Source organism: Silurus meridionalis, chromosome 15 (genome assembly GCF_014805685.1).
Source record: "Silurus meridionalis isolate SWU-2019-XX chromosome 15, ASM1480568v1, whole genome shotgun sequence".
Classification (NCBI taxonomy): Eukaryota; Metazoa; Chordata; class Actinopteri; order Siluriformes; family Siluridae; genus Silurus; species Silurus meridionalis.
Window position 1 is genome coordinate 10,980,550 of NC_060898.1, and position 26,590 is coordinate 11,007,139.

At 37.3% G+C, this 26,590-nt stretch overlaps 1 protein-coding gene across 1 annotated transcript; it reads right to left on the reverse strand.

The window, feature by feature from the left end:
• Positions 1–181: 181 nt before the first annotated feature.
• LOC124398208 lies at positions 182–26,590 on the reverse strand. The gene is made up of 8 exons (XM_046868289.1): positions 26,161–26,590; positions 24,745–24,869; positions 21,814–22,006; positions 15,018–15,242; positions 4,581–4,818; positions 4,146–4,288; positions 2,744–2,955; positions 182–1,575 (listed from the first exon to the last, which is right to left on the reverse strand). Exons 1-8 carry the CDS (start codon positions 26,296–26,298, stop codon positions 1,326–1,328), a joined length of 1,524 nt encoding a protein of 507 aa, XP_046724245.1. The 5' UTR covers positions 26,299–26,590; the 3' UTR covers positions 182–1,325.

Below are 26,590 nucleotides of genomic sequence, written 5' to 3' on the forward strand. Positions count from 1 at the left end.
TATATATATATATATATATATATATATATATATATATATATATATAATTACAAAGTTTCTATAAAGATTTTGGCAAGATGATAAGAGCAGATTTGGATAAAATAGAACTAATAAAGTAAAAACCAGACAATTCACACACAAATATTGCAAACATAATTTAATGGGAAATATTTATTTTGGAGGGGGGCTATTTGTGGATATAATGTAGTTTTGTCATCATGTACCAAAATGTAAAACATAAATAATTGAGACAACAGCATGTAAATGTATAAATAATACAACAATACAAGTGATATAGAAAATACATTGAAATAACATCTTAAGTTGGTGCTGTTGAACCTGAAAAATAATCATGCATAACATTTGAAACATAGAAATAAATAAACAAAATTGTTGAACATTTGAACAGAGAAATTGACCTCTGTACATGTAAAATATTGCCTTAATAATTAAATGTTAAAAGGATGAGGTAGGTACAAAAGATAACTGTAGTTTCAAATTCTGCTTATAATTATTTTATACAGTTTTACTTCAATCCTTGGAATAATAATAATCATTAAAAAAAATCTTATAAATTTAACTTGATATCTATCACATATATAGTAGAAAAATGTCTGTATACATATAACATAAGTTACCATTTTTAATAAAACTCAATAAACCTGTTTATTTTTATTTAATGGCTGTTACGTGGCTGAATATTTCAGTAGATGTCATAGTTGTAAATCCCATTTTTTTTCTACCACATTGATTGCCACCGGATTTTATTTAATGCTTTGCATTACCCAGAAACATTATATTCAGTGTAACTAAGATAGACATTCCCAAGCATGATTCACCTTTGGCATGAGAGAAGAAGGTACAAAAAAAACTAAATGTGGATCAGAGCTTGTAACAGACTGTGCTACTGAGAAAGAGCACCATGAATTTACATTCATAACTGATTAAATGAGCCATTTGTATCTTCTGTGTTCACTTAAACCTCTGCTGCTGAGTATAGAGTCCTGTCTTGACACCATTTTTCACACTAGACTTTCCTCAGTTTGTTGAACAGAAACATGAAGAGGCTTCAGTTTTGTATTAATGCAGCTGGAAATGTCACTTAATGGGTTGCTACCATCCTAATATTTTAGATGCAAAGTGCACAATCCCACTGTAGATAGTATAGTGTAGATACTACTACTTTTAAACACTATGCATACAATACTGTAGTTTGAGTGTCATTAGCAGACCCGTTTGAATCGTCGGCCATTAGATGTGTTGCACTATCGTGCAATCGAGGCACTGAAGGCTGAAGTAAGGCCCTCATTTTCTTTGTGAAGTATCTAAACCTGCTGTCTATTAGGCTGTGGGAGAGGAGGACCAGCAGGAGGCAGGAAGTTGGCGCTGCTGAGAGCAGGCACAGGAGTGAGTGTAGGCACAGTCTGGATCCTGGTGTGGGCTGGCAAGCAAAAACTCAGGCTGGCACACAGTGCACCCCAGTTCTGTTCACATTGGGCGTGGATACGGCGGGTAATGGCCACACGAACCTCCTCACCACAACCCAACATGATGTTCACCAGTTCCACATGAGGCCTAGTGATATTAAAGAGAGATAAGGGGTTAGTTGATGAATTAGAACTCATCTGAAAGATAACGTAAGTAACGTCCGCTAGATATTTAAACAGTGAGAGTGTTAGTACTAAGAGTAATGACTGCCTAAAATAGTTACTTGAGCATTTATATGATTATATGATAGTGATGTGGTATAGTTTCAGAAAAATATTTTGTAGATGTACCGTAATTTCCGGACTATAAAGTGCACCCATATATGAGCCGCACCCACTGAATTTGACAAAGATTTTTATTTTAAACATAAATTAGCCGCACCTGTCTATACCGAAACTAATGAACTTTACACAGGCTTTAACGAAAGACCGTGTCTGTTACACGGTGTAACAGGTGAAATATGTTGCGGCTCCTTTAAGAGCAGAGCGGTATTTTGGGAATAGCCTGCCGCGCATTTTTCCGCTATTACTGCATGTGTGCAAGACCGAGGAATATGTCCTTATTATTTTCTGATGCTCATTTCTAAATTTCCTTGACTAAACCGTAATGCTGTTGCCAAGAAAAATAAAAAAAGAGTTTTGGAAACCTGTCTGTGCTTATATGATTTCTGTTGCAACTGGAGTTAGTGAACTATTCCAAGACCCTGATTCAATGCTTGTATCTAAACAGTAGCCTACCAAGAAAGTCATTGTTTACTGTCTTCCTCCTTCCGTGGAAGTTTTTTCTCCCGATGCCGTGCAGCTCAGAACACAGGTGAGGTGCGTTTTTTCGTTTCCGTTCGGAAATTTCATTGGTCTAATGTTACGTGTCTCAGTTTTTTGGCTTGAAGTTTGTGAAACCGGGAAAAACCCAGGAAAAATCCATAAATTAGCCGCTTAGTTGTTTAAGCCGCGGGGTTCAAAACGTGGGAAAAAAGTAGCGACTTATAGTCCGAAAAATACGGTATACTGGAACATTCTACTTTTTGATTACAATATAAACTCCAGAGATATTGTTGGTATGATAATGATGATAACATTTCATTAAATGACTGAAGTACCCCCATAATACAGTGTCAATAAAAGCATCAATTAACATAAATATCAGTTTCAGAAATACAAAGACCGAATAAAAACATTGAAATCTCTTTAATGTGCACTGTAAAATAGATATTTAGTAAGTACTTGCTAAGTTAGTTTAAAGGTAAACTACATACCCTTTGGGAAAGAGATCCTGGAAATGGATCATCTCCGTCATGACATGGATGTTCTCCCTGACCACCGAGCAGAGGTTATGTTTGTTGTAGCACTCCCGTTGCAGCTGAAACACCATTTCCTTCACGGAAACACACTTGCGACTGACGCAGCTGAACTTGTGCCGTAACCCGTGTGCCATGCACTTTAATGCGTCCTTGATGAATAATTTGCCCTGCAGGGAAAGCTAAACTGTTGACATTTACATCTTACAGGGCTTTTTACCTAATGCCTAAACTCTTAGCCAGTATACAATGCCAGGCCACATTAGACTATATGACAAGATTTCTAATACATTGTTATAAAATATATACATCTTTTTCTATTTTGACTATTTCTATGTTTTAGTTTAATCTGATTTATCCATAGAATCAATATTTCCAAAGATCCCATATTACATTACTTACTAATGTAATGGAGCAGTCTAAATTATTGTGCCTATACTATTATTAATGCATGCAATTATATATCTGTGATGGGCTGGTGTCCCATGGGGGCTGGATTCTCTGGAGCCAGTGTCTCAGGTTCAAGTATAAATTAAATAGATCCTGTACTTGACGAAAAAAAACTTGACTTCTGCACACCATAACTGTGTGTGTGTTTAGAGTATTTTATAGCTACAGCCACACACTGAGAGTATTTGATTGTGTATTTACTTCAGGGGATTTAGTAACAGCATCTTCTTTTAGTTAAAAAAAATGTAGTGAAGTAAAATAAAATATTTTCCAAAATGAAAATACTCTGATAGACCAGGGTAAAAAAAAGTACTGCGATAAAGGACAAACTTTCCTACTGTCCACTTCTGAAGTTGAATCCATGAATGTTTTTTTTTTATTATTATTATTTTTTTTTATCCCAAATGGTAATGGGTAGCGTTATATAACAGAATCCATTATGCAATGGGCTGTAATGCGTTTGCGTCCTGTAGTGAGTATGGAAAAAAGGAAAAGCTGGAGCTGTGCATGTCTATAAGCGCGGGTCAGAAACCTACTGCGTTAGTGGGGCAAATGGGCAGAGTGGGGGTCCGTGTATGTCGGCTCGCGCATTAACGTGCATATTATATTACTATTATAAATATGAATTTATCATTAATTTAATGATTAAATATATGATGAAAATTAAACAACTCACCATAATGCAGAATCAATAAAAAAAGGCTACTAAAACAAGTGCGGGGAAATTGGTATAAGGTAGAAATCGTCTTAAAAAAAATCAATAAAACGGAAATAAAACAATGCAAACGTTTGTATTGTTTCTGTGCGGTGGATGGATGGAGTGGATGGTTGGAGTGGATGGATGGGGTGGATGGGGATCCCTGCTCTAAGCTGCTCTCACTCACTCAGTGAAGCTCCAGATGTTAAATACCTGAGAGTCGAACTTGCCGGCGTTGTGCAGGAAGCTTATGCAGATGTCGTGCAGTCCGCGGATCTCGCAGGAGTTGTTCGTAAAGCACTGAAATGTTCCGCAGCCGACATCTCCTGCGCTCAGCAGACACTGCTGGATCTCCACTACAGCCGGAGCAGGAGCGTGAGAAGTTCCATACAACACACACACACACACACACACACACACACACACACACACACACACACACACGCGTTCATTTGTATTCAACGAGGACTTTTATACCATGTAACACAACATTCAGAAAACACGTTTTGTGATCAGGTGAGTTTGTAGGTTTGTATGTAAGTATTCTGGAGAGTTAATACTATCTGAAGAATGCACTTTTGGGTGTAAAGTAGGCGACACTGTATTGGGTCCCTGGACATAAACTTGTTATTTTTGGAAAGATATTACCTGTATCCTGTAGGGATAATCGTCTTTTCTGGATGTTCAGAGGCCTCTCCTGGGAGGAGGTGTCCTGAAGGTCGGCGGAATCCGTAGCGTGGACTCTGCGCTGCAAACTCAACACCAGCAGCACTACAGCCAGTTTCACATACATGTCTGGCAGGAGCAATGAAACTGTCTGAAAACGCAGAAGCTTTCTTTCAGTGCGCCTTCGGGTTCCTGGGGCATAACCGTCAACAGCAGCTACAGGCGATTACCGAGGGGCCGCATCTGACCGAAGACTGAAGCTGGAGCAGAGGATGGATGCTCACTACGTCCGCTGAAACTCAAGTGTTTGAGGAAAGGAGACGAGCAGGTGCCGTCAGTCTCCACGCTGGACCTATCACAAGCGTCGGAGTTACGTGCCGCACCGCACACTGCCTTACTGCCCTGCTCCGTGCAGGACCTTCCTCACTGCGCCGCCATTGGCGTTACTATAGTTACCGGGTGGCGTTGTGGGATGGAGGCAGAGCACGCGGGGGAGACAAAAAAAAGTCTCTCTCTCCCTGTTAGTGCTCTAAAATCTCATCAGGAGAAGATCAGATCTTTTTTTCTTTTAATTCCAATATCGTTTTACTTGCACAAGTCATTGTTGCTTTAAAAAGCGTTAAGCCAACAAATGAGTGTAATTCTCATCAATGCTAAAACAATATAATGATAGAAAGTAAACCGTGTCTAGAGGACTGATTCTATTATTCAACAGTCATCAGTGCTGTCAATAATCCCTTGGTATTATGTCCAATGGACGATTCTAGAGTTCAATGTTTTTGTACAGTATATTACATTAATTACCATCAGGAAATATGGAACAGGAACTCGTATGGTGTGTAAGTAATGATATAATGTTTCAAATGATTAGACCAATTATTCATACTCTATCCTCCTAAACAAAACCACCAACAAATGCAAACACTGTTTGTTTTTAAAAAGGAGATACTGATAGTACACACTTACTATACTGATCCTCACTCCTCCATTATGTACATTATTATGTAAGCGGCAATGTTCCCACACCCAGTAGGAATTATTATTATTATTATTATTATTATTATTATTATTATTATTATTATTATTATTATCATCATCATCATTCACTGTTTTCCCTCAGCCTTCTCTCTGTCCTGCCTTGATGCAATAGTACATGCAATCACACCATCAACATATAACTTACTTGCATATTAAGCTTTGTATTGTAAAAAGTTTAATTATTACTAGTTAAATTTTTAGACTGCATCTGTCTGTAAGGCCTGTGACATATAACATATAATATGAAGTTGAACTCGAATTAGTATGGCCAGTGCAGGCACTGTATATATAGACTACCTCTTGACTACCTTCATCTGTCAGCTTCTTAAATCAACCACTAATTTGCCTATGATAGTTGGAGGAATGGGAAGAATAAATAAGAGAAAGCAGCACAGCAGTAGTCATGGCAAAACAGTTGGAAATGTAACGAGCTGTATGATGCTTGAAAGGTTTTTGTACAAAATTGATCTCTGGACAGATGGGGAAGCATAATCTCTTTCCACTAATAATTAGAAAGACACTAGCTAATCATGGGCATCTGTGAGCTGTCTCTTAGAATGTGTTACTCTGGCTCATGACACAGCATAAGCAGCAGTTCATCTGGTTGGCTTCACGTTTCACCCACACCACCCCCACCTCCAACCCCCGCACTGCAATGAACTGAAGTCTAATTCAGTGTGTACTCCTTCCGTGTGTCCACCAGCTACACCAAAGCTCTCTTCAGTATAAAGCAACTATTGATAATTAATGAGACAATTTGTTGTCTTGACTATACTAACAACATTTAAAAACTCGAATTATGTAATAAGTGTTTCAGATAAAACACTGTTATCCCAAATAACTAAGAGGTGAGGCAAAATCCAATCCAATCATATAACTGTTGAGAAGAGATGAATACATGTGTTGCAATGTCTCCTAACAAATTAGTAATTATTAATTAGCAATCATAAAAATAATGAGGACTTCACAGTCCAGTGGTAGGTAGTGTTAGTGTGCCACAGTTCCAGGATCTGAGGTTCGAAGCTTAAACTACTGTCCATGCGGTGAATCCCATGGCCCAGTGTGGGTTTTCTCCTAGGTTTTTAGGTTTCGCATTACCTTCCAATAACATGAGTGGGGGTAGTTTGGCTCTAAACTGACCTAGCTGTGAATGATCATGTTGGTGTAGATGTGATTCCCTACATTGTACTACCTCATATTCATACCATCTATCCAGTGTTTAAACCAACAATTAAAGATAAATCGCTCAATAAATATGATAGAAATTACATGTGGCCAGGTCATCAAACACCTTAGAAGGTAAACAGGAGAAAGCCACATATTTAAATACAATAATTTTCTCAAATCACTAAGAATAAATAAAACAGTATATCACAGTAAAAAAGGAACTTACAAATTTCTGTACATGTAAAAAATATCTGATATAAGCAGCCGGTTAGCTCATTTTAAATGATTCCAGCAATCCCATTCCTTATTATTTCCAGTAGTGCCTAAAAATAAATGAGAAGGTCACAATCTGTTCTGAAAAGCATTAATCAGCGCTGAATTAGCGAGGATGGTGTATGTTTGCTGTTTTTTAAAGAGTTATTTTCACTTAATAGGTAATTAAGTTGTGTAATAGTTATTTTTTTTGTTGTGTTGACTTAATGCATTTGCATTCTTATCCATTATAGCCCTTACTTTTGTATCAGTGTGTGTTTATGATTTATCTTATGTCTAGGAGAACTGGACACAGGCCAACGACCCACCTGTGAAAAACTACCCTAAACCTGTTTTGAACTAAACTGTTGGGTTGTGGAACTGTGGTGTTTTTTCCAAACACCAAGTCTGCAACTTTCATGAGTCAGAGAGCAGTTTCTCAAGAACAAGTTAGGTACAAAACATTCATTTTATGACAGCAAATGGGTGAGCAAAGACAAACTGTCCTCATCAATAACTCAGGGCCTCTGCACACTCCCCCATGTGTTTAGTTAAGATAATATTAAAGTGTTTACAAATTTGGGCCGTGTAAGTGAAGGACTGTGCCTATTAAGGAGAAAAAATGGAGAAGTTTTGCTTTGTACTTGCTAAAATTCATATATATTTATTGTTCTTCCTAGAACATAAGAAATATGACAAATGCTGATTGAATCTCTATACTTGTGTTCATATGGTGTTATATTGGTAATAAATAAATGTTTGTATTATCTACATTTTGATCATTGCTAGAGTTATAACTTGAGATAAATGATCCACAACATATAGCAAGCATACTGTATATAAGACATATTTGTTTAGCTTCTTTCATAAGACTTGTGAACTTAGTGAACATGTTGATTCATCTTTTGCCAACTTTGACACAAACCCTTTCAATCTGTATATTTGCAGTGGGCTTTGTGTGGTACTTTATCACAGATAGTGTACACAGTCTTGATTTGTGTCTACTTCAGTCTTGGAGTGAATGTATACATTTAGGTTATTCATAATATATAAATGTTTGCCATATTTGTTCTTGTGTTTGTATAATTTAGACATATGTGCTCATGCATTAAAAGAAAAGAACTATGTGCATTTGATCCACACATAATCCACTTATAATGGTGACAGGAGGAAGTTGCATTGAAATGACAACTTGAGCTAATTACCGTTATATTTTTTTAAAGATCATATTCCATTAGTTATGATCAATATGGTTTATTAAATCTAGTTTTTGCACTCCTCAAATGCATTTAAAAAAAAAAAGAATTGTTAAAAGCATTTACATGGTTAATTCCATTGATTAAAACAGCAAGAACAACAAACTGCTGTAATGGACAGGACACTATCTTTATTATTGACTAATTTTAGTTCTTTACATCCTGTTCATTACAACAATATGCTGTAATGAACAGGACACTATCTTTTTTATTGACCGATATTAGTTCTTTACATCCTGTCTAACCACTCCTGTCATCAGTTAGACACACATTTGCTCGATCCGTCAAATATGACATAATTTAACTAGACAACATAAACTTTATATGCCAAAACAGATGGAGGGTTTAATAATAATCATTTTGTTTTATAAATATATTAAGTACAATATAGATTTTAGGTTTGCTTTTGTTTAAATCAGCTTTTTAGGCCACATAAAATAATTGTAACATAATTGGCATGTTTGTTTCCTTATGATGCTTCTTAAAGCTTATACCTAGTCATACCTAGAGTGTTGCCAACCACCCCTTCAAACATGTTCATATATCCTAGTTAATATACACAAGGTTCATACCTTAAAACAAATACTGGAATATTCATGTTGTGAGACATTTTCTTGGCTTAGATACATTGGCTTCCATTAGGGGAAAGTATCATAGCAAATCAATACGTTCTAGGATGAGAATTCTTTAATATAAAGGGCATGTTGATTACTGAATGGTTGAACATAGAAATAAAGTAAATCATATGTTTTGCAGTAATCAGTTCTCAACCTAAGTATAGAATGTTTTGGATCTGATTCAGGGAACATGAATTTAATTTGTTGAGATACTGGTAGAATTTGAAACTGTTTTTTGGTCACCTGTCTGTATACCCTCAACCAAATAGAAATTCTAAGCTTGTGTATTATTATAAGACAGATATATATCAGTCAATTAATTACAAAAAATATTTACATTATCTGTGTAAAGCTGCTTTGAGACAATGTTCATTGTTAAATAAAAATATTGTATAATAATATAAAAATAATTGAATTCAATTGAATTTACATACTGTCAAACTCACTCTGTCATTTTTTTTTAATGTGATTCATTTAATCAGAGTTATGTTTAAAAAAAAAAAAAAAAAAAAGCATGCAGTGATGCAATTAGTGCAAAGGTTTCAGGTAATCAGGTTTTTTTTTTTTTACATCAATGAACAAGTCAGTTTTAGGAGGCAACAGAAACAGCCATGATAAATAATGTACGTATGAACGTATACCATATACATGGTAAAGTGGGAAATTCCTTCAGCAAAAAATTATTAATGATGAGTGACAAATTTTGATGTATCGTCTTTAAGAAGCGACAACTCTATTTCATTCAATAACTGAAAATGTTTTGTGTTTACTTTTAATGTAATCTAAGATGACATTTCTTTTTTTTTTTGCATTTGGCAAGACAAAACACTAAAATGTTTGAATGTATTTTTAAAATGTGGCCAACAAAACAGAAATAAATTAATTAATCAGTGATATTTGTGGAAAGAGTACGAAATAATGCTCACCCAACTGTATATGTATTGCTACTGTAGTAATAATTCCCTTTAGTAAAAGTAGAGATCAAGAAAATTAGTAGGGAGATGTCATCTAGTGAAAAATAAGAGTAATTACTTTACAACTGTTATTTTTTTCACATTTTACATTTACACTAATACAAAATAAGTTGTACCTGAAGTACATACTTTTAAACACTTATGGCACCTTACCAAGTGAGCCCTACTGAAGTGAACACCACCACGATTAGAAACCTTGGCAGGTGATATTACTGTTTTTGTGGTTCACATGCAACTTTAAGACATAACGCAGTAGAAACTCTCCGCCAGAGTAATGTTTGGCAATCTTAATGTTGAAATGAATTTGATGAAGAGGACCCTTGTATTAACCTGCTTATTCACAGGCATTTCCCAAGAAATGTTCATGCTATCTCTATAATCCCACCCCCACAACACAAAGTTTCAGTGTAAACCTAAATGACCTAGTCGCTAGCTGATTGACACATGACCCCTGTCCAGCAAACATGTTCTTACAAATACATGTATCCATGAACTCTTGTACTATACCTTGTTATGACTGTGACAGCTGAGGAAAACATGTATTGCATTAATGCATTGGGGGATGTCTAAAACCAATTTTTTTATAACCCTCATAATTTTTAATTGTGGCTCAACAATATAATATAAAAAAGCTGAACATTAATTTGATTGTATTTGGTCCTAAAAAAATGGCAGAAAAAAATGTAAACCCATAGGCTTTAATATGCCTTTACTGAGCATTAGTGTTTTGATTACAACTACCGTAATTTCCGGACTATAATGCGCACCCATATATAAGCCGCACCCACTGAATTTTACAAATATTTTTATTTTGAACATAAATAAGCCGTGTCTACACTGAAACTAATGAACTTTACACAGGCTTTAACGAAAGACACGTTACACACGGTGTAACGTGTTAAATATGTTGCGCTTCCTTTAGGAGCATAGCGGTATTTTGGGAATAGCCTGGCACTGCAATACATCCGGTATTACTGCATGTGTGCAAGACGAGGATTATGTCCTTATTATTTTCTGATGCTCATTTCTTAGTTTCTTTGACTAAGCCGTAACACTGTTGCCAAGAAAAATAAAAAAGCACGAGTTTTGGAAACCTGTCTGTGCTTATATGATTTCTGTTGCAACTGGAGTTAGTGAGCTCTCTCTTCACCCAGACTCAACGAGTTACAACGGCTTGTATCTAAACAGTAGCCGACCAAGTAAGTAATTGTTCACTGACTTCCTCCTTCCATTCACAACTATTTCTCTCGGGAGTTTATCTTTTGGCATTGTCGTGCGTTTAAAAAAAACTTTTTTTCTCCCGATGCCGTGCAGCTCAGAACACAGGTGAGGTGCATTTTTTCGTTTCCGTTTGGAAATTTCATTGGTCTAATGTTATGGGGTTCAGTTTTTTGGCCGCTTCGTTGTTTAAGCCGCGGGGTTCAAAACGTGAGAAAAAAGTAGCGGCTTATAGTCCGAAAAATATGGTATTTAACAGATTCAAATATATACGTAAGAGTCAAGAAGATTTTATTGCTATTTCAAACATATATGGCTGACGCAGTACACAGTGAAATGGGACAGCGTTTCTCCAGAACCCTGGTGCTACATTAAACAACATAAAGCTGCATCACACAACATAAAGCTACATAACACAAGACAAAGTTAAGGACTAAAGTAAGTTATCCTCACCACATAAAGTGCACCGTGTGCAACCGAATGTAAACAGTGCAGACAGTGTGGGACAGATACACAAAACACAAAATTGCGCCGCCAATAAACCTTCTGCATAACGTTATCGAGTACAATGTGCAAAAGAGAACTGTATACAAGAGTGTACTTGTAAATAAACACAAAATGTAAACCGAAAGGTTGTGCAAAACAGAAACAGCATCAGTCAAGTAAATGTGCAAAACAGCATGTAAACAGTTATATCAGCCATAACATTAAAACCACCTGCCTACGATTGTTTTGCTGTCAAAACACATCTGACACTTAAAGGCATGAACTCCATAAAACCTCTGAACATGTGCTTGGTATCTGGCACATAGACATTAGCAGCAGATCCTTTAACAACTGCAAGGTGTGAGGATGGGCCTCCATGGATCACACTTGGATGTTAAGTCAACACCAGAACTCTTTGTCATGTTGTTCAAACAATTTTAAAACAATCTTTTAAATGTTTTCTGTGAGATCTGGCCAAACAGCTAGCCTTCCATATCAATGAGCTCCCCACACATATCAATAAGCCTTGGGCAACCATGGTCTTGTCAACAGTTCATGGTTGTCCATCCTAAGGAACACTTTTGTGGGTACAACTACTGCATACAAAGAACTCCCCACAAGACCTGCTGTTTTGGAGATCCTCTGACCCAGTTGTCTAGCCATCAAAATTTCGTACTTATCAAAGTTGCCCAGATCTTTGCCATCTTTAGTGCTTCATACACATCAGCATCAAAATGCTTTTTAAATCCTGTCTAATGTAAATGTTAATCACATCACTTGTCTATGGTTTTCATGTTATGGCTGATTTGTAAACAGAGCAAACGTACTGTAGGCCTGGGTGTTCACATCTTGCTAGATGTATTGGAATGTAATACTAGCATTTATATAGTATTAGGGACTATATTTGGATGCTGCTGCTAAAAAGTCAAATCTTTTGTGTCATGGCCACAGTAGAGAGGTGAATGTACTTTAAAACCATAAATATAAGGACACATTTACAATGGAATTTCAATTATCCTTGTTTATTATATGATAATGTGTGAACCATTATCCCAATTATTATGAAACAGCCTTAAATTATATTGATGAATCAAACAATATTACTACAAATGTTTGTACAGGACATACAAATCAATCAAAACATATATTAGAAAATTGTCTTCAACAAAATTTGTTTTAAATAAATACAAAATTGTACTACTGATGACACTAAAAATTTTGTCAGTTTTTTTTTTAAGTATAGATTTAAGTTGTATTTCATACATTTTAGCTTTCAAACAATCTATGTTTCTTATCAGCTTTGTATAGGCTCTAACAGAAGTGCCCAGGATTTCAGAATCATGAAAGAATCTTGGCCAAGCTGACAGTTTGCACAATACCTATAGGTCACCATGAACTTATTCCATGAACTTATTCCACTTATTCTTTGACTATTCTTTTGACATATTTATCTTTGCCTTTTGTCATGAGAAGATGCCTGTGTTTTTTAATCATGGTAATGTTTGGCTTCTTCTTTGCTTTAGCATACATTTGTGGATGACATGGTGAACTGTGTTCACAGACAAAAATTTCTGGAGATGTTTCTGAGCCCATGCAGTGATTTCCATTAAAGAATCATGTCTGTTTTTAATGCAGTGCCACTTCAGGGCCCCCTTTTTTAAAAATGTTTCCCTTAAAATGGTACATTTCCTCATTTTAAACATTCCATATGTGTGGCAGCGTGCATGTGGATGAGCACAGGTGTGGGTGCACCGACGAGTGCTGGTGCGGGTAAGTGGATGAATGCCAGGGCATGAATGAATGGCGGAGCTGGACGAAATCAGGTAGTAAGAGTACACCTGTAGCTGATGAGACTAATCAGTGTGCTTTGTTTCAGTATCCGGTGAAGCCAGTAAAAAAGAAGAGAGACACAGGGCAAAGCTGACTCTGTGCATGGTAATGTGTGGGAAAGTGCAGGGGCAAGAATGAATAGAAAATAAAAATAAAGCTCCGCCTGGTAAACAATCGCCTGTTGCCTCTTTCTTCCGGGACCAGTGATATTTGTTACAGTGTTGCCGAAACCTGGGTTGGAAGAGAGGTATAATTCCAGGGAGTCTACACCACGGTGGGACCTGGACCAAGCCATCATGGAGTGCTGCAGCAGTTGCGACCGCCACCTGCATCCTGTTCAGTGAGATGGGACTGGCACTCATACACATGCACTCTGCCACAATATGTTTTCTATGTTCTATTGTGAATAAAATATTGCTTTATAAGATTTACATTTGACATAGTGTCCCAACATTTTTTCTAATTGGGGTTGAACCTTAGGTAGGAGTCACCCTTCTAGGACTCCTAGCAGGTATCTGAGGGCTAGTGCTTTTTGACTGTTTAAAAAAAATTTCAGTGAAAAGTGGGCTTTTCCCAACTTTACATATGACATGGTTTAATTGATTTACTGTATGCCAATATGAAGGACGAATACAGTGCCACCCTGCTGCCTGCACTGGGGAAGGCAGACCTCAACCTCTGCTTCAGCCTCACTACAAACCAAGAGTGAGGAGGCTACCCACAACCACACACTTATTCAGAAAGGGGTCTCCTGATGAAGAGCAGGCTCTGAGAGACTGCTTTGAAATACAAACAGGGATGTACTGGTCGCACAGTGGGAACATTGAGGAGGTTGTTGACTGCACTACTGACTGCACATTCTGCACATTCTTGTTCTGGAAAGAACTGTACGCTGCTATGGAAACAACAAGCCCTGGATCACAAATGACATCAAGGGTCTTCTAAACCAGAAGAAGAGGGCCTTTAAGGATGTGATCAACAGGAGGAAGCTGGAGAAAATATTGCAGAATAACAGCATGAAGGAGGTGTGGGACGGGATGAATATAATCACAGGATGCAGCTTCAAGTGGGGTGACACTATTGAAGGAGTTGTGGGAAGAGCGAAGCAGCTGAACAACTTCTTCAACAGGTTTGACTCCTTCACACCTCAGTACCCCCCGGGACTATCTGTTGAACAGAGAAAAATGTCCCTCCACCCATGATCACGGGTCTCCCAGGTGTGGGGAGAGTTGAGGAGGCTTTGATCCTAAAAAGCAGCTGACCCAGATGGAGTATTACTACAACTACTAAAGGACTGCGCATTGGAGCTGGGAGACCCTCTACAGCGCATCTTTAACCTGAGCCTGACAGGCAGACCTCAGTACATCAACTGGGAGACTGGAGGTCTGACACTGTGGTCAGCAATACGGGAGGGCCACAAGGGACTGCCACAGGAAACTGATCCAGGACTTTGTTGCATGGTCTGACTTGAACCACCTGCACCTTAACACCACCAAGACCAGGGAGATGGTGTGTTGATAGTCACTGGAGCCTGTGACTATCAACGGTGACTGTGTGGAGTTTGTAAAGACTTACAAATACCTGGGAGTGCAGCTGGATGATAAACTGGACTTGACTGCTAACACGGACACTCTGTGCAGGAGAGGACAGAGCCGGTTGTACTTCCTCCGAAGGCTGGATTATTTCAACATCTGCAAATAGCTGCTGCAGATGTTCTATCAGACTGTTCAGGCGAGTGCCCTCTTCTATGCGGCGATGTGCTGGGGAGGCAGCATCAAGGAGAAGAATGCCTCGTGTCTGGACAAGCTGGTAAAGAAGGCGGATTCTGTTATCGACTCAGAGCTGGACAGTCTCAGTGCTGACATTCCTCACTTTTCAGAACTGTACTATACATGTACACTATGCACCTTAACACTCCACACAGGACTTGTTAAACTTTAACTTAGTTTTTTTACCTTAAATCTTTTAAGTATTTATTGAATGCCTTATTGCCTAAGTTTGTGAATATGTGAATTTAACATTTGGATGAATAAAGTATCTACCTACATTTACATTTGAGGCATTTAGCAGACGCCCTTAACCAGAGCGACGTACAAACTGCTTTGAGTCTCTAGCAATTAATAAATCTACACTGGTACGCAAAATTACAAACTTAATATAAATATAACTCTTGAATTCTACAAAGCAAACTTGGAAAGTGCTAATTTAAGTGTTTCAGGAAGAGGTAGGTCTTCAATCGTCGCTTAAAGATAGTCAGAGGCTCCGCTGTCCGCTGTCTACCTACCTACCTACCTACCTATTGAGCCAGGATATTTGATTCTTATTAGCACACTAGTTGCATGGGTTCATGGTCATTTGAAACCTGCCCAAGTCAGTGCTTATACAGCATACATTCCACTGCCATCATACTTGTTTATTGTAAACTAGCAGTGGTACCTTGCAGAGGTTCTGTTTGAGCTGGCACTGAAAGCTTTCAAGTTTGATTAAAGAAATCTTTAAAGTAATTATTTCTCTTACAATTAAAAACATTTATGTTAAATAAAGCAAAATTAACTTCTCATTGTGTGATTATATATCAAATGTAGCCTGCTTAATCTGATTTAATTGTAATCTTAAATTAAATTAAATTATAAATACTAATAACAAATCTAATAAATCTAATAATTTAAACATTCAATAAAGAGAATTATTAGATGCATTTGACAATAATCAAGATATTTTTTTCATTGCTAAGATATAATTTGTTATAGTGCACAAATTTTCAGTTTTGAGATGATATTGCTCCAAACACTAAGGAAATGTGCGCAATAGATCTGTTTAGCAATTGGCAGCCTTATTTGACACAAAGGCACCTCTGTTCCTAAGAGTACATGGAATGGAAAGTACCTTTGCTTGGCCGGGTCAAAACAATGCACTTGGGCCTTTGCACATCTGGCCTGCATGCAGCTAATCTCAGTTAGCCACTGCATGTAATGAATCTCCTCCACTATTGGGCGTAAAAGGAAAAAAAAAAAGTGAGGAGCAATTAAATTCAACAGATGCAAGAAGGCTTTGCTAAGGAATGTGGATTTAATTGTTGTGGCTTGAGCTGCACACAAGTGACCTGCAGCTGCGTTTCAGTGTGATTTTTCCCCCTATTCTCATTCAAATAATTACACTGGTGATTTATAAATGTCCAGAAGACAAATGCAATGTCAGCTGAGACTTCCCTTGACTCCCTCCCCCCCGCAATGCCCTGAACATACAATTTCACACTACATTAGCAAAGTTCTCCAAGGAGAGGAGGATTAAATTGCTGCATATAAATGGCCAAAAAGTGTTGCATAACTTCTTTTACAATTCAGGTTTTTACAGATTTTTTTAAATAGCTACATAAAATTATTAAAACACTACAACATCAATATACTCCTTCAACATTGCTGCAGTAAATCAACTAAAACTAAGTAGGTACATATAAAAAAAAATAATTGGTGACTCTTAATAAAAGTTATTTTTCTCCAGTTTGCGTCCAAACACTGCAAAAAAAAATCCTCAGCTAGTAAAAATGTCTCTCTAATTTTTTCTTAATTTGTAGATACTGTATACAATAGAATGGAAAAAAATTATATATATATATATATATATATATATATATATATATATATATATATATATATATATATATATATATATATATACACATACATACATACACACACACACACACACACACAAATATCATGAACAGGGTTTACTCAGCCAGAGATATACTGTTAGCGTATATTATCCTGGTGGTTATGAGAACACTAGTTACAACTGTAAATATATTTCTATTAAGCCGAAATTATTGCAATAATTGGTCAGTGAGCAGGAACCTTGAAAATAGCTGTATTATGGGAGTATGTATTATAAATATTACAGTACACAGGACAATGTCACTGTTGTGGCATCTGTCAGTGATGTGCATAACACTGATCTTTGGTGACTATTATTGATTGATCTGGGCAACTTTGAAAAGTTCCACATTTTGAAGGCTATTTAACTGGTATCTCTCCAAAAGCAGGTCTTGTGGGATGTTCCACTGGGTGTTCCCTAATGGCAGCAGTTCCTGTTAGCTGGATAATGCACACTGCCATAAGGAACATGACAAAGAGATCAAGGGAATGACTCGGCCTCCAAATTCCCTAGTTTGCAGCCTGATTGAACATCTGTTGGATGTGCTGGAAATACATGTCTGACAAGAGTTGCTCTGCTTGCAGGACTTGCTCTGCGGCTAACATCTTGGTGCCAGATACCACAACACAAACTCAGAGGGCTTGTGGAGTCCATGCCTTGACTAATCAGAGCTGTTGTGGTGACATTATAAGCAGGTGGTTTTAATATAATAGCTGATCAGTGGGGTGCTGGTTGTTGTGTGAATTCTTTTAATACTGCAATTTCCTAAAGAACAGCATTTACAACAACAAATTTACAACTATTGTCTTCAAGGAAGAAATGTGGTTAGAACAAAATCTTGAATGGTGAAATCAAATCAAACAAAAGCAACAGTAAAACTCATAGCTATGTTTAATAGTGAAATTTAGAGCATTAAAAAGATTATTCGTGGAATTAAATTTAAACAGCTGTGTAGCCTTGTGAAAACCACTCATCTATGACATGATAACATTATGAGAGGTGAAGTAAATAACACTGATTATCTCTTCAACATGGCACCTGTTAGTGGGTGGGATATATTAGGCAGGCAAGTGAACATTTTGTCCTCAAATTGTGATAGCTAGATGACTGGGTCAGAGCATCTCCAAAACTGCAGCTCTTGTGTGGTGTTCTCGGTCTGCAGTGGTCTGACACGAGTCTGCAGAGAGAGCGTGAGAAAGAGCCATGTGAAAATGAAAGTACACCTTTGAATTCAATATTTTACATTTTCAATCCTTATCAACATAACATATTACACAATATTTATTTGAACAAAAATCAAGTTGAAATGGAGAAATCCTGTGTAAAAAAAACTAAGTACACCATATGATTCAATAGCTTGTTGAAACACCTGTTGCAACACTACCTTGTAATTGTATCGTGTGTGACTATCCGTCTTTCACATCACTGTGGAGGAATTTTGGCTCACTGTTGTTTGCAATGTTGCTTCAGTACATTAAAGTTTGGAGGCAGTTGTTATGCACAGCTCTCTTAAGGTCCTGCCACAGTATTTAAATCAGGGTAAGGTTTTCGACTTGCTGGGCTTTTTGTTTCATCATGATTGTATTTGTTTTCAGCCATTCTATTGTAGATTTGCTGGTGTGATTGGGATCAGTGACCCAGTTTTCGCTGTCAGACTTATGGCCTCACATTTGACTCTGGAATACTTTGGTATACAGTGGAGTTCATGGTAAACTATATAACTGCAAGTTGCCCAGGTCCTGTGACTTGATTTGGGCTTTATTACTGTCAAATAAATAATGAGAGTGCAATATGTAATGTCTTGTTGCCATGAGGTTGTATTTACCTAATTCTATGAGCTGATGAGGGCGAGACGATTTTTATTATGTACTGCCCAATGCATCATAATGCTTTCCTTGTCTTGCCTTCTTCCCAAAGTAATCCATATGATGCGAATAGGATTATAATGTCTGTAGAGAAAACACACAAAGTAGAAGCCTGATACACAGGGAATAGATCCCCCAACAGATAAGTGAAAACACAAAATACTGTAAATACATAAGGATGGCAAAATTCCCAATAGCAATCATGTTTTCATTTTTTTTCCCAATGATACGATCTTGAAGAAGGGAGTTGAAAAATGCAATCAGTGAGCACAAGCATCCTCCACTCCCCTTAACGTAGCCTTCAGCGAGTGGATCAGATCAGGTTCTCCAGATGGGGAAAGAGAGACAAAATATCGTTAACACCAGTTTCAGGACTTGGGCAGCAGTCATACTACCAATCTGGTACAGGAAATCTGAGATCATTCCTGGCTCAGGCATGGTTTATATTCTGATGAACATTTTTCTGCTGAACACAATAGAGGCTAAAAATGTTGCGCCGTGAGGCCTAATTGCCAGGTGGTGCAACACTGTGCTCTAAACGATACTTGGAACATTGTGTGCTATAGTGCATGATCAATTGTAAACAGTAAACATGCACTTTTAGTACATTTTCAAAGATAAAAATTAAACCTATATATGAGAAATACAATGGATATCATACAACCTATACTGTACCTTTTTATTTTTGTTGTTGTTGGTTATCACTTTTAAAAGGTGAAAAAAGCCTGCTATTTTAACAGGGGTGTGTTACACAGATGCTAAAATAGCAACTTATGAATATAATCTATTTCATTTTCCAATCAATTATTTCTCTCTATATATTTTAATTTAAAAGGAAAATGTCAGTTATTAGCATTGCATTAGTTTTCCATATTTTACTTCCTAAAATAAACTTTATTCTTTTTATTCCAAGAAAGCATTTTATTAGCTCAAAATGTGTAGAGGACACATGAATGCTAAATGTTAGACTGAGTTACATTTGCAGGAGAACGGAGCTGAAAAACGTAAACAAGACAAACTTGTAGACCATCATCCTAGGGGAAGAACACTATGTCCCGTCTATAAAGAAAAAAAACCTTTAGCGGAAGGCTTTACCACAGCAATGGGTTTAGCTTAGAGTGCTAACAGCTTTCATTCCCAAACAGATTCCATCACTTGACACAGTGTATGAGTTCTAGAGAACACAGTGACCTTTCCTAAGCACTCACTCTGCTTAATGTCCAGTTGTGAAAGAAAAGATATTCTGAAAGGAAAAAAAAATATTAATGTCCAGTTGTAAGGGGAAAAAAAAAAAAGAATCTTCTTCAGTATGTCATCACCACATGGAATCCGGGATAAATGAACCAGTAGGCCGTAAGCCAGATATTAATTTGTGTGGTTCCCACAACAAGATGGAATCTAACAGAATACTTTTAAAATACAATGATAAAATGATGGAGGCAATTCCCATATATAATATTTATTTGCGAAAGCCGAGTCTCTGTGTACCCTGTTACAAGCGGGGGAAAAAAGGAAAGAAAGCACGTCACGAATGTGAAATATCACTGTGTTCAAAGTCCTCGTCACAAAATCTATTCATTTATATGACATCATTCAACTAAGATAATCCATTCTTCTTTCACCCATGTTCTCTTTATGGATGATTTTACACGTATATCGTGCATAGGCCAAAGATTATTTACTTCTCTTATTCTTTACATATGCACACACACAATGTCTGTCCAGCTCACTCTGAGCATGTTTCCATGCAAAGTGTAATTCCAGTTTTGGTGCAGTTCCTCAGCTAATGGCCCTGAAGCTCCAGGCCATCATAATCCCCAAGAAGCACAACTGGCATCACATGGCACCTGAATGATAAAACCTGTGTGAAACAGGGTTGAGTCAATACTAAAATAAATCAAACATCTCAAGCATTATGAACATTATCAAGGTTTAATGGTTCAAATAAATCAGCTATGCCATGTGAAAAGATTATGGATATAGTGTGTTTGGTGAACTGGTATAATTGTATGCTGTCGTCCCCTCACATTCACACGTTCACTCCGGTTTGTTGACGGTGGTGTGGTGGGTCGTCTCTTATCCCAGAGATCCCTCATGTCTGTGTTACCTTCTGGTTCTCCCTTTTAGTTATGCTGCCATAGCGAGTCTTGCCGGAGTCCAAACTGCACAGTGACATTAACTTTCATACACCAATAGGGACACTTAATAATCCATATCCTTCTCTTCCCGTCACCCTCCCTCTCCCTCTCCTCTCTCTCTCTCTCTCTCTCTCTCTCTTTGTCGAGTTAAACATGCTCCTGAGGCTCCAGTGACCACTGTTCCTGCCCCTCTCCCCTCCGTGGATCTTCATACTTCTGTGCAGCTTGGGACGGTCTCTCATCAACACCTTGGGTGGTTCCATGTAATTCCGGAGTAGAACGGCTGCTTTGAGGACGGATTGGACTGTAGTTGGTGTCGGCGGTCTGCTGCACTGATTCGGGAGTGCAGTTTGATCGTCATCACTGTACCCCGCAGCATTGTATATCTGCTTCAAATGGACATTTGGTGCAACCCAGATGAGGATGGGTTCCCTCTTGAGTCTGGTTCCTCTCAAGGTTTCTTCCTTATGCCATCTCGGGGAGTTTTTCCCTGCCACAGTTGCTCATCAGGGACAAACATACTTACAAAGAACATATTTACGTTTAATCACCACATTATCTGTGTAAAGCTGCTTTGAGACAATGGTAATTATTAAAAGCGCTATACAAATAAAAATGAATTGAATTGAATTGAAATGAAGGTGGTAATTCTATTGTATCGCTCAACAAAAATTCCATTAAGACGACCCGTTTCCTTTAAAGTAAACTTTTACCTTATTGTGTCTTTGCTGTGGTGTTGTTGCTGCCAGCATCCTGCAGCTCCATCTCAGTCGATGAATTCGACTCTTCTTTTTTCTCAGAGGCCAGGAAGTCGTGGATAGCTTTCTCAATGTGTGGCCGGAAAATATGGTTCAGCTTAGGATCCACCACCTGAGTTATAATTCGGTCCACACCCGACTCCAACATTCCAGACCTGGGCGAATTGTGGAAAACTTCCTGCAGTTAATATTATACTTCAGCTGAAAGCACCAATACTAAACAGTACCTGTAGGAGGTGTCCTAGACCTCTTATCTTATAGTACACAGTATATTACAGGTTTATTCTTTTTATAATTTGAGTTTGGCCTAAATATGAAGAGGACTCAAATAGACATTGAGTAAATTATTTAAAAGTAACCTTAAACCCAGTGTCTTTTTTTTTGGAGTTCAAAATGTTTTTCGTTGTATGCAGAAATAAAATTTCGTTTTCTCTTTAGCACTTTATTGATTTCATAGTTGCAACACACTATAGCTTTTTTTCATACATAGCATAAAGGTAAAATAAAACCCCAATATATGCAGTGTTATCTTCATTTTAGATTTCAAAAGGGTTCTGTGGCTTGCAGTGTTTTCTATTCTGTGGAAATCAGGTCAGAATGGCTCTTTGAGTGTTTAAAGTTGCCGACCCCTGGCCTAATGGAAGTAAAGCAGTATGAATTTTAAGGATTTTGAGGATTTTGGTCACAGTTGTAAGAAGAAATAGGTCTTGATACCTTTTGCAGTATTTTTTTTATTTATTTTTTTTTACAGTTGCTAAGAAAAATTAGTGCTTGATAACTTTCATGATTTATTAGGTTCATTTAAATAATCGTTCTCCAAAAAGTTTGGTTTGAATATAGTTCACAAGATTATATGTATCCTTATATTTTACAATGAGCCTGTAGATAAGGCAAGTGGCAAGACAAGTAAACAGTCACACTGACAAGTTTATAAAAATGTTATGAATCATCTTTTTCTTTCGGCTTCTTCCATTAGGGGTCGCCACAGCAGATCATCCGTCATTCCCCCCTGTCCTCTACATCTGCCTCTTTCAACCCAACTACCTGCATGTTTTCCCTCACCACATCCATATACCTACTCCTTGGTCTTCCTCTTTTCCTCCCTCCTGGTGGCTTCATCCTCAGCATTCTTCTACTAATCTACCCCATGTCCCTCCTCTGCACATGTCCAAACCATCTCAATCTCACCTTCCTCGCTTTGTCTCCAAAATGTCCTACATACTCTGTCCCTCTAATAATAATAATAATTGTCCATCGTCGTCACTCCCAACGAAAACCTCAACATCTTCAGCTCTGCTACCTTCAGCTCCACCTCCACCTCCTGTCTTTTACTCAATGCCACTGTCTCTAAACCATACAACATCTCAGGTTTCACCACAGTCCTATTAACTTTCCCTTATACTCTTGCAGATACTCTTCTTTCACAAATCACTCCTGCCACTCTTCTCCACGCACTCCACCCTGCCTGCACTCGTTTCTTCACTTCTCTTACACACTCTCCATTACTTTGCACTGTTGACCCCCAGGTACCTGAACTCCTCCACCTTCTCCACCTCTTCTCCCTGCAACCGCACCACTCCACTGCCCTTCCTCTCATTCACACACATGTACTCTGTCTTACTCCTACTGACTTTCATTCCCCTTCTCTCCAGCGCATACCTCCCCCTCTCTAGGCTCTTTTCAACCTGCTTCCTACTCTCACCACAAATCACAATATCAATCGCAAACATCATGGTCCATGGAGACTCCTGTCTGACCTTGTCCGTCAACCTGTCCATCATCACTGCAAACAGGAAAGGGCTCAGAGCCGATTCTTGATGCAGTCCAACCTGCACACTTCACTGCTGTCACACTGTCCTCATACATGTCCTGCACCACCATCACATACTTCTCTGACACACCTGACTTCCTCATACAAAACCAAAAAATTTTATGAATAATATGTTGTATTTAATTTTTCTGGTACATTGATGGTTCCAAAATTGTTTAAATACTTATTTTAAAATTGTTAGAAAAATGTCCTTTCATTGTTATACATGATGCTGTTACTATTTATTGCACATCTACATAACAATGTTGAACAACCATAGCAGATTTAAACTGACTGATTACAGCACGTGTAGTGAAATCCTGAGCAAAAATAGATGCTATTAAGCATAAAACCTTAACCATATTACTGTGCCAAGAGTGCAGTGTGTCCTCTGTATGTTTATATTGACGGCTGGTTAAGCACTGAGTCATAGCAATGCTCCTGCTCTTCTGCTGTTAGCAACTCATAAGCCACCTGTGGGTTTAAATCAATCTGAAATGTAGTTTATAAATAATGCATCACTGCCGGAGTATTGAGTGAGATGCTATGTGCATCCATCACTTGCTTCATTCACATCACATTCATTCAGCTTATCTATAAAGTCATGATTTAGTCATTATAAATAAATATTCCAGTCTTTTTTTTTTTTTTTGCTTTAAAACCATTAGAGGAACAGATAATCCTGCCACATGAAGTGATAACCTCATGAATCATGAGACCTGCTTTTAGAAAATATATATATATTTTTTAATTTGATAAAAAAAAAAAAAAAAATTATATATATATATATATATATATATATATATATATATATATATATATATATATATATATATATATATATATATATACACACACACATATATATATATATATATATATATATATATATATATATATATATATATATATATACACACACACACACACACACACACACACAGTATATAAAAATATATATATACATTTTTTTTTTTCATTATTGGTTAGTTGAACTGTGAATTACACTGCAGCATGCATCTTCATTTTATTTAGACTAATAACACATTTAACTGGAAACCAAGACTTTAACTCTTGACCTACTGCACTACGCTCTGTCGCAGCCCGTTGCGCACTTGGTTTTTGTTGATGGAGGGACTCCACTCCTGCGTGCTCAGGTGATTAGCTACATAGTTGTCCACCTTCTGCCGTAAATTCTGATAAGCTGGCTAAAACAGAAGACAGATCAATTTATTATACATTTGAACATTAGTGGGCTTTTTTATTTTTTAACATTCACCATGAAAAATCACTTAGATGTATGGACAGGTATGTAATGCAGTTCAGTTTATTATTGATCAATTTAAATGTTTTTGTCATTATCCTGACTTAGACTGCTATTAACAATTTGAACTATAGATGTAAAGCAGTAGTTTGGAGTAACATTTAAAAACTAATAAATTACATAAAAATGTTTGAAAAACTTTTTTATTATTGTATTATTCATTTAAAGTAGTAAATAAAACATTAATGACACGTAATTTACAATTTTTGTTGAGTTTACACCCCCGCGAGGATCGATGTTGCACTTTATATCTTTTAATACTGAAATATATCTCGTATGTTGGCCTTCATAACTAGTATATAATATTGCGATTAATCTGATATTTTGTCAATTTAAAGGTGACATTGTGTGGATTAAAGAATAAAAATGTAAATAAAATAAAGACAAAATAATGACTTAGATACAGGCTAATGACATCAACATTTCAAAATGGACCATTGCCCACGTGTTTGTCTCTCAGCTGGTCAATAATCAACATCATGAGAGAATCTTAATGTAAATGCTTTGATGGGGTTCAGTTTGTTCAAACAGCTGCTGTGATTTTTCTGTCATTTAAGTCACTTTGGTAAAGTTAATTTTTTGCCTTTATAGTGGCATTTAATGATGGGGTGTCCGATTGGTCCTCCTGCCTGACATGTTATGACATTTCTCATTTAGAATTTCCTACCGGAATAAACCCCAGATTTCCTACTCGGAAAGTTGTCTAGTGTCCTGAACCTGGAGTTTACAGCATATTTAATCAGGTGGTCACGAGAACCACTGTACCAAAAGCAGCACTTTTCTACAATAAATGACATCATGCCAGTTTTTAATCTCTTATTCACTATACAGACACGTGAGTTAGTTAACTCTAACATTGTCCATAAAGTTTTGCTTATATTGAAGGTAAATTTCCTGAACTTTACTCATCGGGTTTTTGTGACGTCATTCCGAGTTATGACTTCATAACGACGCCTGGCTTGAAATATTAATGTGATCACATACAGATAATAAAAAGCACCATAACAAATATCACATTTAGAAAAAAAGTCATATTATGTAACGAAACGTGCCAAACGGTACATTTTGTAGCCAGTGGAGTTCCATAGTTACATTTTATTTGGTTAGCAGAAGCACCTCGCTGATGCTAGCTAGTCACACTGAGCTATAATGCTAGCTTGTTAGCAAAATTTCACCTTGGTGTCCACGTCTGCCAGGCAGTCCCTTCTGAACTCGTCGAAAACACCGCGGTTCTTCAGATGTTCCACGATTAGCGCGATTAGCTGAGGATCTCCTGGAGGAAGACCTGCTGCACTGTTTGCGTTCTCGGCCATACTCGGCTAGATTTACCTGCTTGTGATTCTGGACGTAGCCAGACGAAGCTAGCAAACACTGCTAGCTAACAAGTTGTGAAGTTGCGTTGATCGTTGCGGGAAATATATTTTTTTGTGGGTATGAGAATAAAGCGTGGGCTTTTGTCAGAAAATGCGATGAATATTCAATAAACGACCAAGAAAGTCATAAAACTGCACTGCTAACACATTTATAACACTTCCCAGTCTTTTGCTTTGTTGTGCTGGTTTGCTCATTAAGAGGTTTTTACTGCCACCTACTGCACGCGAGGAG

Bases quoted from the DNA above. Each gene is read 5' to 3' on its own strand.
- LOC124398208 (XM_046868289.1), bottom strand. From the start codon at position 26,298: ATGGCCGAGAACGCAAACAGTGCAGCAGGTCTTCCTCCAGGAGATCCT. The intron at 24,870-26,160 runs GTGAAATTTTGC...CTTCTGTTTTAG, and splicing joins TGGCAGACGTGGACACCAAG to CCAGCTTATCAGAATTTACG. The intron at 2,956-4,145 runs GTATTTAACATC...CTTTCCCTGCAG, and splicing joins CCGGCAAGTTCGACTCTCAG to GGCAAATTATTCATCAAGGA.